Source organism: Vipera ursinii, assembly GCF_947247035.1.
Source record: "Vipera ursinii genome assembly, chromosome: 2".
Lineage (NCBI taxonomy): Eukaryota > Metazoa > Chordata > Lepidosauria > Squamata > Viperidae > Vipera > Vipera ursinii.
In genome coordinates this window covers 73,548,422-73,564,324 of record NC_139513.1, presented here as the reverse complement: position 1 = coordinate 73,564,324, position 15,903 = coordinate 73,548,422, and the positions used below count along the sequence as shown (strand labels likewise).

The 15,903-nt window shown below is 40.7% G+C and overlaps 2 protein-coding genes across 3 annotated transcripts; one reads left to right on the top strand and one right to left on the bottom strand.

Moving 5' to 3' along the window:
* Window positions 1-1,312: 1,312 nt before the first annotated feature.
* Window positions 1,313-11,564, top strand: RMND5B (required for meiotic nuclear division 5 homolog B). 2 transcript variants are annotated; one of them, XM_083352956.1, is made up of 10 exons: window positions 1,313-1,554; window positions 1,659-1,820; window positions 5,711-5,856; window positions 7,088-7,222; window positions 8,303-8,403; window positions 9,046-9,194; window positions 10,021-10,186; window positions 10,252-10,354; window positions 10,468-10,622; window positions 11,374-11,564. In XM_083352956.1, the coding sequence occupies exons 2-10, from the start codon at window positions 1,682-1,684 to the stop codon at window positions 11,435-11,437; spliced, it is 1,158 nt and encodes a 385-aa protein (XP_083209082.1). In that variant the 5' UTR covers window positions 1,313-1,554; window positions 1,659-1,681; the 3' UTR covers window positions 11,438-11,564. The 2 variants fall into 2 exon arrangements, with proteins under 2 accessions (XP_083209082.1, XP_083209081.1); XM_083352955.1 differs by having other exon boundaries at window positions 1,314-1,554; window positions 9,028-9,194.
* NHP2 (NHP2 ribonucleoprotein) lies at window positions 11,468-15,862 on the bottom strand. Its single transcript, XM_083352960.1, has 4 exons — window positions 15,631-15,862; window positions 15,448-15,517; window positions 15,029-15,134; window positions 11,468-13,694 (listed from the first exon to the last, which is right to left on the bottom strand). The coding sequence occupies exons 1-4, from the start codon at window positions 15,785-15,787 to the stop codon at window positions 13,569-13,571; spliced, it is 459 nt and encodes a 152-aa protein (XP_083209086.1). The 5' UTR covers window positions 15,788-15,862; the 3' UTR covers window positions 11,468-13,568.
* Window positions 15,863-15,903: the final 41 nt, after the last annotated feature.

Here is a 15,903-nt window from a genome sequence, read left to right as displayed (position 1 = left end):
AATAATGAACCTGTCTTTTTTGTATATCTGGTTAGAATACTGAAGAAATATTAATTCCAAAACAGGGTGGGGGAATATTATTGGGATGAAAGGAACACAGGATATGAGCTTTGGATGGCCCAAAATCTCCAATCCTTTCGCTGCAGCCTCAAAACACTCCTTTTCCACCAGGCTGACCTGGACTGACAGGCATTTTAATTAATTATATTTACAATTTTTAATTTATTTTTAGTTTTTAATTTTAATTTATTGCACAGATGATTTTAATTTTATTTTTATCTTAATTTCTGTACTTATTACCGGGTATATGTTTTGTTGTTAGCCGCCCTGAGTCCTTCGGGAGATAGGGCGGGATATAAATCCCATCAATAAATAAATAAATAAATATTTAGTGGTAAGTGAGAAGGTAACTGCTGGGAGCGATTACTCCTATGAAGACTTAATGACCACAAAGGAGGAATGTCTGTATCTCCAGACACATACTCCAAACCGTAGTTTGAGCACACCTGTAACAGGTCAATCGTTCCTCTAGATGGCAGTGTCACACCCAAAGCACATGGTTATTTGCACACAGCAGGTAATCTGAATTTAGCTCCAGCATAATAGATGACTGTTAATTTTATAGAATATGATCTTTTGATGGGATATTATGAGACTGAGAGGAAAAAATAAATTTTCTTCCAGGACAGGAAGTGATGACACAAGACTATTTAAATAATGGGCTGGGGATAAGACCAGCATTGGATACCAAGGGAGAAGACAAATTATTAGGAATGTTGTGGTGCTCCCAAACCTCATGTGGGAACCAAGCCTCTATCACCAGTGATGGGGGGGGGGGAGAACTGAAAGACTTCATCCATTTTAACTAATAATACCAAGTCTAAGACAGATTGAGGTCACAGTCCATCAAACTTTTGCCTGATGTTACTGATATCTCACCTTACCTGTATTAGACTCTTACCGTACGAGTAACTCCAACTGTCTACAAAATGGTTCACTCCAAACCTACACGTCACTAACAATTTACCTAAGCCAAAAATGGTTTGCCCCAATCAGCTGTTGCATCCTAGTATAGTTCATTCCAGGCACACCCTTCCCAATAAAAATGGTTTGCTCCATCATTAAGAGAACTTTAGCAATTAGGTAGGCACAGGACGTCAGCATAATACAAGAAGGAGGCTAATTAACATCAATTCTATTTTCTCAGATTGAAGAAAACTGACGCCTCTTTCCACGGTTTTCAGGTCAGCATTATTTAAGTTTCCCTCCCCCCCCCTTTTTCCCCAAAGTGGCTCCACCCAACCTTCATACTGAATAGCAAAGGAACGTGCCATTCAGCGTACGGAGGGTGTCTTTCTAACCTATCGCTCGTCTGCGATAGGAACCACCATCGTGTCAATTTGTGGCGACCGCATCCACACGGTGAGCCGTGACACAGACAAGAATCCCGTCGCCGAACTATTCTCTCTACTCCTTAAAGCGGGGTCGGGGTGGATGCCTGGCTGGTTGGCCTCGTCTCGAGTTCTTCTCGTCAGCGCTGCCGGCGTTCAACCGGTAAGGACCTTTCCGCCTCACCCCAGCCCAGCCCCCGCGGCCGGGCTCGCGCCTGAAAGGTCATCGGCTGTACTGACTGGAAGCTTTTTCTCCTTCCGCTTCAGAGCGTGTCAGGCAGGCCGGGCTAATGGAGCGGTGCGCCTGCGTAGAGAGGGAGGTGGACAAAGTGCTGCAGAAGTTCCTGTGCTACGGCCAGCATTGCGAGCGAGGCCTGGAAGAGCTGCTGCGCTACGTCAGCCAGCTAAGGGAGGAGCTGGGCGCTGCAGGTACGGATGCCTCTGCCTGGAGGCAGGGCGGCAGGTTGGCATCGCCTGAAAGGCGCGGAAGGGGAAAGGGCTTTGGATGGCGGTCTCAGCTTTGAAAAATAAGCCCCTTTCCATCTGGTCATCAATGATAGCCAGGCAGATCCGGATCTGGCTAATCCTTGGATGGGAGACCACACGGAAATCCTACACTAGAAAGTCACGTTGTAAAAAGCATCCTGGAAGAACACGATGGAAAAACCACGTTTGACAGAAAACATTGCACATAATTTATCAGGAAACTGTAGGAAGCTGAGCTTTTACTTGGGAGATTTGATGTTACATGCTTAATTGAATTGAGTGGGCTTGCAAAGGACGCTTAATACAATTAGTGAAAATTTTAAAAAAAAACCTTCCGTAACTTTATCCTTGGTTAGATGTACAGGTTGTGAAGCTTGTTATGTGAAGCCTGCCCATTTAATTAGGTTATGAGTCAAGTGTATTTGGATGAACCCAGAAAATGGGTTAATTTAATAAAGTATATTCGAGTTTAGCCAAAACTCCCTTTGTTTGAATGAATGAATGAATGAATCTAATTATTGGCTGTTGCTATGATATACTTTGGTTAACTGGTTTTGGATTCATATAAGTGCATTCAGAAAGTCTTCAGACCCCCTTTTGTCAATTTTGTTATGCTGCAGCCTGATTCTACAGTTTTTGAAATTCATTGTCTCATTAATCTACACCCAGTATCCCATAATGACAAACTGAAAACAGAATTTTAGAAATGTCTGGAAATTTATTAAAAAGAAAAAGCTGAAATATCACTGGCACAAGTATTCAGGCCCTTTACTCAGTTCTTTGTTGAAGCACCGTTGGCAGGAATTACAGCCTCGATTTGCGTATGACATGACGAGCCTTGCACACCTGAATTAGGAGATTTTCTGCCATTCTTCGTTGCAAATCCTCTCAAACTCAGGTTGGATGGCGACCTTTGGTAGACGGTCATTTTTAGGTCACTACAGAGATGTACATAGGGTTTTAGTCAGGGTTCTGGCTGGGCCACTCTAGCACGTTCACAGAGTTGTCCCTAAGCTACTCCTGTGTTATCTTGGCTGTGTGGTTCATTGTAGGTTCATTGTCATGATGGAAAGTGAACCTTGGGCCCAGTCTGAGGTCCTGAGTTCCGTAGGTTTTCATTGAGGATATCCCTGTACTTTGCTCCATTCAGCTTTCCCTCAACCCTGACTAGTCCACCAGTCTCTGCTACTGAAGAACACCCGCACAGCATGATGCTGGCACCCCCATGCCTCTGTTGGGATGGTACTGAGCAGGCGATGAGCGGTGTCAGGTTTCCTCCAGATATAATGTTTAGAATTGAGGCCAAACAGTTCAATCTTGGTTTCATCAGACAAGAGAATCTTGTTCGTCACAATCTGAGGGTCCTTTAGGTGCATTTTTGCAAACTCCAAGCAGGTTTTACACTGAGGCTTCTGTCTAGCCACTCTGCCGTAAAACCCAGATTGGTGGAGGGCTGCAGTGATGGTTGTCCCTCTGGAACTCTGTTCCATCTCCACACAGGATCTCTGAAGCTCAATCAGAGTGACCATCAGGTTCTTGGTCACTCTCTTACTAAGGCCCTTCTACCCCGATTGTTCAGTTTGATCGGGTGACCAGCTCTTGGAAGAGTCCTGGTTATGCAAAACATTTTCCATTTGAGAACTATGGAGGCCACTGTACTCTTAGAAACCTTCAGTGCAGCGGGAATTTTATTGTAGCCTTCCCCAGATCTGTGCCTTGCAAAAATTCTGTCTCTGAGTTCTGCAGGCAGTTCCTTTGACCTCAGGGCTTTTGCTTTGCTACAGTATACATTGTCAGCTGTGAGGCCTTCTATAGAGAGGTGTGTGCCTTTCCAAATTGTATCTAATCAATTTATCACAGGTGGACTCCAAGCAAGGTGTCGAAACATGTCAGCAATGATCAAGAGAATGGGAGGCATCACAGCTAAATTTCATGTGTTGTTGCAAAGGGTCTGAATGCTTATACCAAAATGTGATATTTTAGTTTTTTTTAAATAAATTTACAGACATTTCTAAAATTCTGTTTTCACATTATTAATTTTATTTATTTTTATTAATTTTATTTGTATACCGCCCTTCTCCCGAAGGACTCAGGGCGGTGAACAGGGCAATACATATTAAAAAACAAGATACAAATTATTATTGGGTACTGAATGTAGATTAATGAGAAAATGAATTTCAACAACTGTAGAATGCTATGCTGCAGCATAACATTGACAAAAGTGAAGGGGGTCTGAATACTTTCTGAATGCACTGTAACTGCATGTGTGGACTTTGCACAATTTGGTAAGCTATATTATTATCTAACCATATACATGAAACCTCAGAGAAGGCTTATCTTGGTACAAGTGATATACAGATAATATTCAATAGTGCTTCTTTCCTCCTTCAAATTCAAGTGAAGCTATTGAGTCTCTGTTTCTGTGTCTGGGGGTTATAAGGGTTTAGATGGGGAGGAACTGAATTTAGCTTTACCCTATCAAAACTAGGTGACTGTAAGTTTTAGGTTCCATGGGTCCCAAAACTGCAAAGGATTGATCTTTGGCACTGAGCAAAATCAGTGCAAGTGTCACGACCCACCCCAATCCACGTCTTAGGAAAACAAAAACTCTTGGAGTCAGTTCTAGTCCAAAAGGAATTTTTACTAGGACATGCTTGGTTGTGGAAATACAAGACAGGACTTGGTATTGTTTTACAAACTGAAACTTTATAAAGAATTCCCAGTTCAACCCCCCTTCCCTCAACCCCATTTGGTCAGCCCATCATTTTACTTCGTGTCATCCCTTTCGTGGGGAAAAAGGAACTTCGAATCTTTATGGTTATTCCCTTCTTCCTCTACAGATTCAAATGGAGACACAGGCCAGATGCCTTCTTCTCTAACCCTCCCTTTTGTTCCCCCAGTTCAAAAGGTTCCCTAGGCCTTTGAAATAACCTAAGGCAGGCTGAATCCACATGCGCTCCTCCTTCCTCGGGAGATGGCAGAATCCATGGGGGGGGGGTAATATTTTAAACATACATTTATGACTGATATAAATGGATTCTGACAGCAAGATTGGAATCGGTGCAAGCTTTGGGGTCATCCAGGACTCACAGATTCAGCTTGAAGAACAGTTGGCAGTTGTGGCCAGGGGTGTCTTTGCATAACTTTATTTGGTGTGCTGTTTGCACCTATTTCTGGATTGTGGGGCTCTGCTCACGATCACTAACATCTTACTCACTTCCCATCTGAACTATTGCAGTGTGCTGCCTTTGAACACCCAAAAGATGCAATTGGTCCAGTATGCAGTGATGCAAGTAATTGTTTGTTATGCCCATGTGACATTTCCATACTGCAAGCTGCACTGGCTATCAGTAGCGTTCTGGGTGCAATTCAACATGCTGGTTGACACCTGTAAAGTCCTTCATGACATAGGACAGGATTATTTGAGAACTGTTTGCTCCCAAGGGTATCTCCTTGTCCACATAGCCTGATAGGCCACAGTCCCCAGCCCTTCTTTGAAATAGTGCCATCTATTGGGACCCAGGAGGTATGCTTTCTCTGTGCCATTGTACAACAACTGGTTTACTTTCATTGCTGTCTTCCCTTAATTTCCACACTTGAATTCCAAGATATTTGTGAACAGATGCTGAAGAAATGTTGTGTATGAAAATATTAGTATTGTATGGAGCTAAATTGTACCTAGTGGTGTCTTTTCCCAAATGTGAAAGACCTGCAGGTGAGGATACCTTAACATATCTTCAACTATTTATGTCAAATGAAAGTTGAGAGTAAGCACAGAGTGAGCACTTGAGCTGATATCTAAAACTAAAATGACATTGCTTTTCCTATTATAGCCTTGCAGCAAGCACCTCTTTCTGCCACACTCTCCCTTGTTATGTCGCAGTGCTGTAAGAAGATCAAGGACACTGTTCAAAATTTAGCTTCAGATCACAAAGATATTCACAGCAGTATCTCCCGCGTGGGCAAAGCCATAGATAGAGTGAGTAACTTCCATTAACTTAGCCGGGGGTTTGGGACCAAGAAGGAAATTGCTTTGGATTTTAAATTGGGAGCTATGAGAGTAGATGTTACGCCAATGATTATATATTTTATGCTGTCGATTTTGGAACGCTTATGAACTAGTGAAATATGCATGTTCTAATATTTTGTGCTTTGCTAGCATAAACATTCATTTGGTGCAGTACAAGAAAGCCCTTGCTCTATTTTCTCAGCCTTCATAAGCATTGTATTTTCTTCATATTATGCTCAATCTAGAATATTACATGAAAAATGGTCCAAGAAATATATGCAAACAAATGGTTCTCCAAAATGTGATTACAGATAGTCCTTATTTAGAGACTGCCTCATTTAGAGACTGCCTTGTTTAGTGACTATTTGCAATGATAAAGTGATGAAAAAGTAACTTTTTGACCAATCCTTGCATTTATGACCTTTGCAGGTCTGTAAAGCAAAGGAAAGCTGAAGTATGATCATCAACACTGTTGTGGTTTCACTTAGCAATGGCTTCACATGATGATCAAGTTGCCAGTTGCCAGCTAAGAATGCTAAATTATATTATATAAATATATTCATTTATATGCCAAATAATTGTGATGTGTATGCTTCTCTTAACAGAAATTATTTAATAAAGAAGCAATTTAAGAATAAAAATATTAAGAGCATTAAGTAGAGGTATATAAGGTGGGGCCTGTGGATGAGAATCTCCTACATTTCTGTACGGTAGAGAAACATGTTTAGCTTTTCGTGTTGAACATCAACTTATACTGTTCATAAGAGAGAAGAACTTTAATCTCATTTGAGGACTACCTAGTTTTTATTATTGATAGTATGGGATCCTTCTTTAAATTGCTAGAACGTTAATTTGATTTATCTTTATGCCACATTTACATGCTTAAAGATAAGGCAAATTATCATTCTAGCAAGTTACTTTGCTTCCTTTCTTAAATACAGATTGAAGAATCATCTGCTTCTCTTTCATTTTTTTTTAAACTGAATTTTTAAGGACATTTAACTGACAAAACTGTATTACATTAGCAATATAGCCAACATTTATTCTACTGGACTGTATAATATACCTATCATGTGACTATTGTGTAATGCATTCGGTGCTGAGAAGTAGGCCTTTTTTACATCCTTTTAGAATGTGCAACATAGGTCGATGGAAGGATTTCCCTTAGTATTTGTGAACGGTTCGCAAATTTTTGTTCCAGAATTTTGATGCTGATTTGTGTGGCATTGTCCCTGCTCTGGTTTGGGAAACCCAAGAGAAACAGATCCTGGTATTGGCAATTATAGAACATCTCTATCAACAAGGAATGTTGGGAGTGGCTGAAGAACTGTGTCAGGTACTAATCTCTGACCAAAATCTTTGCAGGAAGTCCTAACTTAACAACTCCAATTGGGACTGTCAACTCTGTCCGTCTGTGGTTGTAAAGCAAATCACCACAGATCATGTGAATGCAATTTGGGACTTCCTGCTGGCTTCCCAATTGACATTGCTTATCAGAAGCCAGCCATGAAGGTCACAAATGGTGATTATAGGATTATGGGAGCCTGCAACCATCATAAATGTGCGCTGGTTGCCAAGAACCCGAATAGTGATCATGTGGCAATGACTGCAACCTTGAAAACCAGATTAAATCTCCTTGTTCAACTGCACTGTAACTTTCAAGAATCATAACTTTGAACTAGTGGTCAGTAAGTGAGGACTATTCTGTATAGTACATAATGGTTGTAATCCTCCATTGTGTTACACTTTTTGGCTTATGCTTCAGTTAGGCTATACAATTCTGCTTGCCACAAACTTACTTTCTCGCCTACAGTACCAGAAGAAGCACCTGACCCAATTAGTCTCTTCTGTTGTATATCTTTTTTGTCCATTCTGAAATGGATATAGGTAGCCCTTGACATATGACTGTAGTTGGGCCCACAATTATGGTCATAAGTGACTGCAGTCATAAGTTGAGGCATCATGTGACTGTACCTGGGGTGTTTTTACATATTTTGTAGCGCTTGTTAGGAAAATGCCATGCTCATTAAGCAAATCCATTTTCCCCAGATGCATTTTTTCCCCAGAAACCAGACGTAAACACTGGAAAACAGCAGAATTCATAGCAAATTGTAGTGAAGTGATCATGAGATGCTGCAAATGGCTGTAAGGGTGAGCCACTTGCCAAGCAATCATGTCACGGGGGGGGGGGAGGGTTGTGACCATTGTAACTTCAAAACTGGTTTGTAAGTAGATTTTGGGGAAGTCTATCATAACTTTGAATAGTCATTAAGCATCCTGTCATAAGTCGAAGATTAATCATAATTTTTTATTGAACCTCCATCTGCATACATTTCCATTTCTTGTCTGCTCTTTTATTTTCAGGAGAGGACAAGACAATTTGTTTTTCAATCAATTTCTGGTTTCTCCTTGGCAGGAATCAACTGTGAATGTAGATGTAGACTTCAAAAAACCATTTCTGGAACTGAACAGCATTTTGGAAGCCCTGCATAAACAAGACCTGGGACCTGCTCTAAGGTAAGTCTTTAGAACAGTGCACTGTTTTCCTTTGGGGGAATCCTGTTTCTTTTCTTCCTGTAATTCCTAATCCGATTATTTTAGTTTAGGTTTTTAATTTATTTTGATTAGTTTTTAATTACTTTTTAAGAAGCTCTGTTTCTCATCTGTGAAATCTAGTACATTTCTGAGATTTCATTTACAACCAGCTGCCACCATTCATAATCTCCTATAGCCAATATGTAAGTGGGCTTGGAACGTTGCCATGTCTTTTGTTCATCATAATTACTCTGAGGACAGTTCCTTTATAGACTCAGGTGCTGAGGCAGGGGTGTCAAACTCAAGTGGGCGTGGGGTGGGCGTGGCCTACTGGGTGGGCATGGCTAGAGTGCGTATGGCCTGCTGGGCCAGCTCTACATCGTTCGCATCAAGGGTGCCTATGGGGGCCCGGGCAGGAGTGGGACAGATCTGAGGGTCTCTGGCAGGAGGAGGGTCTCTGGGCCAGGGCCAAGACAGTGGGGGCCGTTCCCTCCCTGTTTCCAGGATGGCTTCGCGGGCCACATGAAACCATTTCGCGGGCCGGATCCGGCCCCCGGGCCTTGTGTTTGACATCTCTGTGCTGAGGGAATAATGTACCTTGCCCAGCTGGGCAGTCTTCCACAGGCAGCAGCTGGCTGATCTGAACAGTACTCTGGAGTTTCAGCTGCATAGGCTCCATTTCATCAGGCTTCTTTCTGGCGGCCCCGGCAAGGAGTTGGAGGCTTTGAGCTATGCACGTCACTTTCAACCCTTTGCCCACCTACACAAGCAAGGTGGGGTACTTTTTCCTTGGATCTGCTTTCTTGCCACGAATCGATACTTCTTTCCTAACTCTGTTGGGCTAATGCTCTACTCGGCATCCTTAAAAAAAAGATAAAATAGCAAATTTTATTTCTATTAAGATGCTTTTTTGTAATGTTTCTTTATAGTTGCCAGAACTGATAGGCTTCCATTTCTGACCTTCTTGCTTCAAACAACTCTTAAAGCTAAAGAATGTTGAAGTCTCATTCTTCCCCTTTCCTTTCCAACCAAATGGGATACTGGAAAGAGTGTGTGTAAAGGAATTGAGCCTGTTCATCTCTCAGCAGGGTAGCTGTCTGAGAACTCGGGGGGTGGGTGGTGGGTGGTGGAAAGAGAAACAGGACCAAATTTGGTGTGGTGGGAAAAGCTGACATAAGATCAAGCTTGAAAATGCCTGATCCAGCTTGGGCCTTTGAAGAAAGGCATTCCAGAAAACTTCCCCCTCATTCATTCATATGGAAGAAGCAGCTGGACAGCCCTTGGAATGCTACCAGCTGCTTCATTCTTAAGCCTTGCTTTCCTCCCTTCTGGTCACGTGACTGATATGGTATGGTATGATGTGGTAGAAAAGAATTCCAGAAACCATGCTCTGTGTGTGCTTTCTCTCCCCAATTTTAATAACGAGAGATAAACTACCATAAAATGGTGAATTCCTTGCTTTGAAACAAAGGAATGGTCTCCTCAGCCTGTTCATTTGTGTTGTCACCGGTTTCCTACAACTCGCTTTGAAATGGGCCTAGGTGGCCTTAAGAGAAAGTTTGTTCGCTGAAGTGGCACTTCCTGTATCTTGCTGAACAGAGATCCAAGTGATGATGGGCAGTCTGGTATACCTACGCTTAGGCCTTCAGAATTCTCCATATAGGCATCTACTGGATGAAAGTCACTGGACAGAGATTTGTGAGTCTTTCACTCGTGATGCATGTGCCTTGCTGGGTCTCTCAGTGGAGTCACCTCTCAGTGTCAGGTAAAGCTTCATACAGGTGGGACTGGGGGCTGTGCTGGGCAGCGCTGAGCGCTCTGTCTCTGCAGTTTTGCTGCAGGGTGTGTAGCATTGCCAGTCCTGATGAACATCAAGGCTGTGATTGAGCAGAGACAATGCACAGGTGTCTGGAGCCACAAGGATGAGCTGCCCGTGAGTTACTTACCCATTCTGGGGAAGGAACTATAGGATGGGTTAGGATTTTTGCTGAAGAAAATAAAAGAACTACCGGTACATGCTAAAGTTAACTTTTCTTTCCCCAACAGATTGAAGTTGAGCTAGGGATGAAATGCTGGTATCATTCAGTCTTTGCGTGTCCCATCCTGCGCCAACAGACCACAGATTCCAATCCACCCATCAAGTTGATTTGTGGACATGTTATTTCTCGAGATGCTCTCAACAAGCTCATCAATGGAGGGAAGTGAGTGATTTTTATCAAATCTTGCTATCTCAATGAAAGTTATGGGATTAGTGGATGATAATTGCCTGAATTATTTCGATTTCCACACTGCAGTTAGATCATATACTTTATTCATCCCATACTTATACATGCAATACCATGTAGATTTAGTAAAACTTTTCTCCCAAATTATTTTTTAAAATTTCTATGTACCAGGGCTACATTGCATCTGCTGCCTTCAGTCCAATTGTTGAACAAAGCTTATTTTAAAAAGTCTAAATGTTTTTCAAACTGGCCAACTTTAAGATGTATAGACTTCAACTCCCAGAATTCCCCAGCCACATAACTGGCTAGGGAATTCTGGCAGTTGAGGTCCACACATCTTAAAAGGAATGACTAACTGACATTACTGGAACTAAATCCAGATTTCATTTAATTAATGTGAAGTCAAAAATAGAAACAAAAGTTGGTGAAAATTAAGATTTCTATTCTGCTTTTCCTTCAGAAATTCAAGACATGTAGGTGACATGTAGTGCTTCCATTTTTCATAACAAACATTGAAGTCAGCTGGGCTGAGAACAAGTCGCCCAGCAAGCTTCTGTAACAGATGATAGACTTGACCTGGATATCTGTGGTGCCAGTCCAATTAGTTTCATACAATAGAACTTGCTGCCAGCTTTCTAGGAGTGTGGAGCAGATCATCATATTGTTACAAAAGTAGTTTCTGATAAGGATTCCAAAGTCCTGATTTGATTCTTGTCATGTTTTGCAGACTGAAGTGTCCATATTGCCCCATGGAACAAAACCCAGCGGATGGAAAACGCCTCATCTTTTGATAATGGCAAGATTTGTTATGAAATAGGCTCTTTAAATACAGTTGTGTGCAAGCAGAACTCTGTAATATCCTGCTTAATATAACAACTGCTATACTGGGGTAGCCAACCTTGGCTTTTATGACTCGTGGAATTCAACTCCCAGAATTCCTGAGCCAGCCTGGCTTAGCTTGGAAACCTCTCCCTTCTCCCTCAGTGTGGCTGGCTCAGGAATTCTGGGAGTTGAAGTCCACGAGTCGTGAGCCAAGGTTGCCTACCCCTGTGCTATACAATGGAAGCCGATTAGTTTAGTGGACTAGACAAAAACTTCCCCGGATGAGGCAATGCAATATCTGTTCATATGCTCCATGTCTGCCTGTTTTAGGCTTCATCCTGGCAGCTTCAACAGGCACTGCTCCCGTTGTAGAGTTCATTTTGTCCCTATTCATAATTTTGTTTCTTGTTGGATTATATCACAAGCGCTCTATGTGGAGCTGCTATCCCCACTTTTAATGCTTACGGATTACCAAATTCTTGAAAACAAATGTTTCAATAAAAGGCAGCATATCGGAGGTAAGAAAAGCAGGTGCAGAACCCAGCTTACTCCTGTTTTGAAGAAAACTTTCAAGTAAATTAGAATGGAAATGAGGACAAGTGTAGGCTTACTGGTGTTTCCTAACGTTTTATGTCATCCTCTGTATACAATATTGTTCTTCAAAGACTAAGAGATGAGTAATTGTACAATGGAATATTTCCTTGGAATATGAATACAAATCGACGATAACTTATTTTAGTAGAGAAATAAAAGCTCAAAGGACAGGATCAATTTTCTTCCTTATATAATGTATAGCATCAGAGCATGTACTATTTAAATATTTAAAAATCTAAAACCTGTAATGAATAACAGTTTGGTGCTTAACAGCTTGTAATAAAATGTTGCAGTTGTGTATGTAAAAGGGATTTAAAATCTGCCTTACAGAGATACTAATTTAGAGACATCTTTAGGCGTAGATTATTCCTAATATCCAGGCTTGGTGTTCTCATGGACTAATCTTAAAGATTTCCTCAAAGAAGCCACAGCTCTTTAGGAATAATTTTGGAGAGTGACATTATTTTAACTTGGAGGTTTCAAGTTAGTGCTTACAATTTACACTTTACAAAATTTGGTTGCCTTTTTCTGAAACAAAAACCTGTATTGACCTAGAGAAAGGATAATTAGGGAGAAAAACAGTTGCCACTATAGCCTTTAGGAGTAACCAGAGGTTTTATGCATGTGTTCTCAATTCCATCCAATCATGTCTATATCAAACATCTAAAGGGGGAAGTGGGTGACATAGAAACAAATTGAAATAAATTACTTTGCATGTTGCCATTGCCATACAATGCAATATCTACAAAACCATATTTAAATCTTCACTGTAAGACTAGTTTGTATAAAGCATCTTAGTCTAGCTGGCCTGGGGCTGGGTATTTTTTGAGAATGCTTCATATTTGCTTCTACAGTACAGTATGATCTAGTTAATAAGGATTGAAATAACACTGCCGTTAGGCTATAGATGACTTGTATTTTTTAATTTTCAATATCTGTATGCATAAGAGAGCATGCAGTGAGGCAAGAAATGTTCTCCAGTCCAAGCAGAGAGGAACAAAACTGGAAGGTACTTTGGAGTAAGCAAGTGAGATCGTGTGACATTAAAGTCTATAGTATATCTTTCTATTACTTAATGGTTCCTCTATCCTAGGGGTAGGCAACCTTGGCTCTTTTATGACTTGTAGACTTCAATACCCAGAATTCCTGAACCAGCCATGCTGACTCAGGAATTCTGGGAGTTGAAATCCACAAGTCATAAAAGGTTGCCTACCCCTGGTCTATCCTAATGGTCTAGAATTCTTTTAGAAACGAACATCTGGCAACATTTTAACACAAATTTCCATCAAGTATTGCTACCAAAACTCTTCGAAAATAGACAATTACATCATAGCTGCCATGGTTCCTGGACTCTCAGCAGGTCATTTGATACATTCCTCAGCTCAACAATCAAGGCCAACTGTCACACCAAACTGGCATGAAACTGATATTTAACCACATAAAGTCTATAGAATCTAGTATACTATATCATATTCAAGTGTTAATGGCATCTGTTATTAATGTTCTTCACAAAGGAAGGGGAAGAGCCTCCACTTCTTCCAAGCACTCATTGTAAGCTTCTTGATATTCCTCATGAGCCTTTATCATGATAACGCAGGTTGGGCGTTTTGAGCCTGCTGCTGCTCCCAAATCCTGAATGCAAAAGAAGAAATAGGATTCAGTTCCTTGGATCACACACAGAGGTCTCCCTTTTTTCAGCAGAGACTATTCATGCATATTTCAAGATGCAAACTAAACAAATCCAGTATTTTACAAATTTGATTTTAGCCTCTTCGGGGTGAAGATCTACCTTCTATAAAGCTTCATTCGGCAACCGCACTGCAAACATCTTAACAAATGGAAACCTAATTTCAACAACTTGAGAATAAGGCTTACTTAATACTAAAGAATTCACACTTTTGATGTGAGACAAAATGATCTCGCTAAGGCATTAAAATTTACCATGAATATTTTAAAGGAAAGAAATCTTAGGGATTCCTACATTTTTATATGACCATACATATTTACAAGCCTTATATAAAAAAACAGCTTAAAAATTTAACATGGCACCTGCAGGACAGAATAGATAGGAATCATTAGCATTAAATTCTTAAAAATAATGCCGCTGGGGGGGGGGGGGCGAAAGCCCTAATAAGCAGGCATATACATAGAATGAAGGCTACTGCTAAGCTTGTAAGCCGCCCTGAGTCTTCGGAGAAGGGCGGGATATAAATGGGATTAAAATTAAATTAAATTAAATTAAATTACCACTTCCCTGTAATTTCAACTTCTGAGCTCACATTAGCAAGGAATTCCCAGGGACTTCAGTATTAACTGGCCTCTCATAACCTCAAGGTATTAACAAAATATGGTACTCAAATCTTTAAACATGTGTACCACTTTTAGCTATTTTATTAAAATTCATGTATTAGTATCATATTCAACAGTTGGACATGATTATGCTGAAACTATATTTGACATTGTAAGGATCCATAGCCTGAAAATCCTAATGTTCATTTGTTGGCTAGATTCAAACACTGTACCAAGCAATAATTTATTTAATCTTGTGTATGACAGTCTACCATTTTATGAATGCAGATGTCATATATTATTCAGCAAGCCATCTATAAAATGAATGCAGTTTAGAGTTCCAGATTCTGAATGCTAATATATTATTGCATCCAGTTCTGTTACATATTTAAGTCACAACTGAAAAGATAAAAATAACATATAAAAGTTTGTTCACAAACTGGGACATTTTAATAATCAATGACATCCGTGTCATGAAATTTAAAGAGTAGAGATTAGTAGCTTTTGAGAAAAACAAGTATCCGTATCTAGATATCTTGAGACTTTCTGTTTACATAGGAAAATAAAGTTACCATGCGAGACAATATTCTATTGAATTCTTTTGTCACATCTCATATATTTATTCCTTTCTCAAGGACCAGCAAGAAGAAAATATTTTTCCTTTAACCAAATATTACCGTTTTAGATGGAATATATACATAGGGAAGACTCCTGTCTTCACACATAATGGGGATGTGGCAATAAACATCAATAGGCAATGTGTCTCCTGCAAGAACTGTGATTCTATGAGAAATGAAACAAAGCAATTTTAGCACTTGGTTAGAAGTTAAGGACTAATAAAACAAATTGCAAAATAATAGCAAATTTTGAATAAGTTTATCACAATCACAGAAAAATATGTCCCTAATTTGCTTAGAACTACACTACTTTCTGTGAACTTTGTATAGAAAGAGCTAATTTAAGCATGTATATTTTCATAGACTTAAAAGAGCTTGTTTAGTCCAAAACACGGTATTAGCAGTTACTTTAAGCGGAAATACGGAAATTACTTTCACAAAAAGTAGATTCCATCGCCCGGAGCATCACGGGTTCTTACCCTTTTTCGCCTTTGTTGATGAATTTCTGCACTTCTTTCACCCCTCGCCGGATTTGTTTAAACTTCGATGCTATAAAACAAACGCGAGAGCTTTCAGGAAGATTCCCCAAGAGACACTAAAGCTCGAAATAGAGTCCATCACAGCCACCTGGGAGAGGCTTCCCCCCATCAACTAGCACGCACCTTTTTTGATGCACTTGTAGAGTTTGCGAGTGAGCTTCCGAGAAGCTAGCGGCCGCGCAATCGCATTTACGTTTGCGACCAGTTCGTGGTACGACCGTTCTGGGGTTGCCTCGATCTCCGGCGCTTCCTCTGATTCCTGGTGCTTGACTCGACCCATAGCCGCAATTCGAAGAACCTTGGAAACCCACGCGCCACTTCTACTCCCCCCCACACTAGCCTATTTCCGCTTCCGTTCTCAGAGCACTGACCCCTGGGAAACCAGCCATAGAGGGT